We start from the raw sequence: 2,857 nt of genomic DNA on the forward strand, positions 1-2,857 counted from the left end.
AGGGGGGAGGGGGGAGGGGGGAGGGATTGCATTGGGAGTTATACCTGATGTAAATGACGAGTTGATGGGTGCTGACGAGTTGAGGGTGCTGACGAGTTGATGGGTGCAGCACACCAACATGGCACAAGTATACATATGTAACAAACCTGCACATTATACACATGTACCCTAGAACTTAAAGTATAATAAAAAAGAAAAAAAAAAAGAATTTTCTAGCATCTTAAGGGCAGGCATTTGTGCCTGTTCCAGGAGCTGATGGCTGCAGTTACAGATCACCCAAGTCCTTGTGTCCCCTCCTGAGTCCATCCCCGTCATGTGCTTATCTTTTGTCTGTTATTTATTTTCTTCATTCGCTCACTCCCTTCCTGCATTCTCACTGTTAATTTATCTCCTCTTCTGTGTCAGGAACTGTGCTAATCATTGAGAATGAAAAAAAAAAAAAAAGGAATATGGACTTGTAGATTCCCAAAATCAATACAATGTTGTGAAAGCACAATGTTCTGAGAAACTAACCTTCTGGGAGTGAAATGGTGGGGTAGGAAGGGGAATGTTAGCAAAGGTGTCTAAAACGTGAAGCTTGGGTGAGCTTTAAATGAGATAGAGTTCTTCTAGCAGTCAAGAGCGGAGACAACATTCTAGAGCCAAGGAATGCCATATGAAGGTGCACAGATGAGAAAGAGTGCAAGGACAAAATTCAGCTTGTGTGATTGGAGCCTGGGGGCTGTGGAGAAGAGGTAAGGGCCATAGAGGGAAGTAGAGACCAGATCCTGAAGAGCCCTCCATCAATGTTGTATCTCCATCAGTCTGTGGTAGTGAATCAGACAGCTGAAACTCTGCTATTTTTTCTCTTTTGTTATTTTTTAAGTTTAGCAAGATTGACTGTTGCTAGGTTTATAACTACCACTAAAGTGAGTACCATGCTCCCCTATCACCCCATACGTTTTCTAGTTGGCTATTACCCCTTGGGTATTTTAACCCTTTGAGGGTCGTTAGAACTTTTAGGTCCCTGTAGTAGACAGTTTCTCTCAGTTGGTATGCTAGATTTCAGGCCTTGTGGCACTCTGATCACCTTCTCAGGCCATTGGTGTAAATGTGAAGAAACTACTCAAGTATATTGGACCAGTTTAGCAAAACGACTCCTCTCTCAGAACATACAAAAACCAAGGCCTTACTAGAGAGAACGCATTCAAATCCATAGTTCATTAAAACAAGTATGTTTTGAGCTCATCAATTTACCAAGAAAGTCTTTTCTTTCACTTAAGAAGATATACTGTCTTTGTGTAGTTGTTTTGAGGTTTTCACTCAAAACCTCCTAATTGTTTATCATGCAGAATTATCTATAGTCAGATGAGGCAGTAAAGAAGATTTAAGGATTGATTTGTTAGTGGATATAGTATAGTAAGTCTCTACCAAACATAGTAAATTTATAAGGAATTTGGAGCTCACTGGTTGAAGTCCTTTTCCTAAATGTCATATACTAAGGATATCTTAATTCTTTTCTTCAGGTTCAATTAGCAGAATTTCTAGAAAATTTACAAGAAAAATCCTTGAGGATTGAAGCCTTTGTTAGTGAGATAGAATCCTTTTTTAATACCATTGAGGTAAGTTAACACACCCATTTTACCTTAACCCGGCTTGTTCACAGTATCAGAAGTAAATGATTCTGAGGTGAAGGGATCTGACTTGGGGATTTTGTGCGTATGTGTTGTTTGCCATTGTTAGTTCAGTTCCATTCAAAGCGAGGATACTTAAAATCTTCTCTCTGTGCATAATCAGTGAGACTCCTTTCTGCCTATGGATAAAAGATTTGCCCTTAACAACAGACATGCGTTTATTAGACACTTAAATAGGGCAAATTCTTTATATGCTTTACCTGACCGAATCCTCACAATTATATGAGATAGGTGTTATTATTATTGTTCCAATTGTATAGATAAGAAACCAAGTCTTAGAGTACATTCCTCGTTTTCATGCCTCTCACTGGGTTAACTCTGCAGAAATGCTCTGAGTCACTGTCCAGTGTCCCATGCCCAGGGCCAGTGAGTGCCTCTCATAGCACAACTATCTCTGATGAGTTCATGCTCTCCTAGCTGCTGGCTCCTGTCCCTTCTGCAGGGAAGAGAGGGACCAGCAATGCTCCATCCTTATACAGAGATGGCCCAGGCACCCTCACCAGTCAATCAGGACTGGCAGAGGGCCTGAGGCCACTGCAGAGGCTCCTGCACAGTTCCGTTACTCCTGGGGCCACTCCATGTCCCAGTTTGCTTGTGAGAGGTCTGCTTAATTCATGTTGTAGATCAACTAGTACATGCTAGTTGCTTCTGGTGTCCCCTTCCCCAGGTGTCCTTTTTAGAGAGTAAATTTTGGTTTCATCTTACTAGCCCCACTAGTGAGGATAGCCAGGCATCTGGGTGTGTCTGGACAGGCAACAAAGTTTCTCCCACTGTGGGATAATCTGCCATCTCACTGGAGAACATTTGGGGAGGTAGCCCCCGTTCCATATCTGGGCTGCTTTCTGCCTTGCAGTGTGATTTTAGTGGAGTGATGCCTCTCTACCACATGAAGGCCAGGGATCCTCACTCACCATGATGCCGTTTTCAAGTTTCATCATGTGTGAGTACAGGTGGGCAAGACTTCCATACAAATATATATATATATATATATATATTTTGTATTATGGTAACTAAAACTTTCTTGATGATACTGTTATAGTAAATTCTATTGCTTTATTGCAAAGCTAATTGTGTGAAAGGGATTGGTAGGTTAAAAATTTGAACTGTGCATGTAATGTCTGATTCTCCGATCAGTATGCCAGAGCTCAATTCTTTAAAAGGCTAGTGTTTCCACAAAAAAAAAA

The 2,857-nt window shown here is 41.2% G+C and overlaps 1 protein-coding gene across 1 annotated transcript in view; it reads left to right on the forward strand.

Annotated features, from left to right (window-relative positions):
* Positions 1 to 2,857, forward strand: part of CMYA5 (cardiomyopathy associated 5) — a 114,662-nt gene that overhangs the window by 57,764 nt on the left and 54,041 nt on the right. Inside the window, exon 3 of the mRNA XM_017870909.1 lies at positions 1,506 to 1,601. Within this exon, the coding sequence (XP_017726398.1) occupies positions 1,506 to 1,601 (96 nt within the window). The remainder of the gene's footprint in view (positions 1 to 1,505; positions 1,602 to 2,857) is intronic.

The sequence above is a fragment of the Rhinopithecus bieti genome, unplaced genomic scaffold, assembly GCF_001698545.2.
Source record: "Rhinopithecus bieti isolate Rb0 unplaced genomic scaffold, ASM169854v2 scaffold_5216, whole genome shotgun sequence".
Classification (NCBI taxonomy): Eukaryota; Metazoa; Chordata; class Mammalia; order Primates; family Cercopithecidae; genus Rhinopithecus; species Rhinopithecus bieti.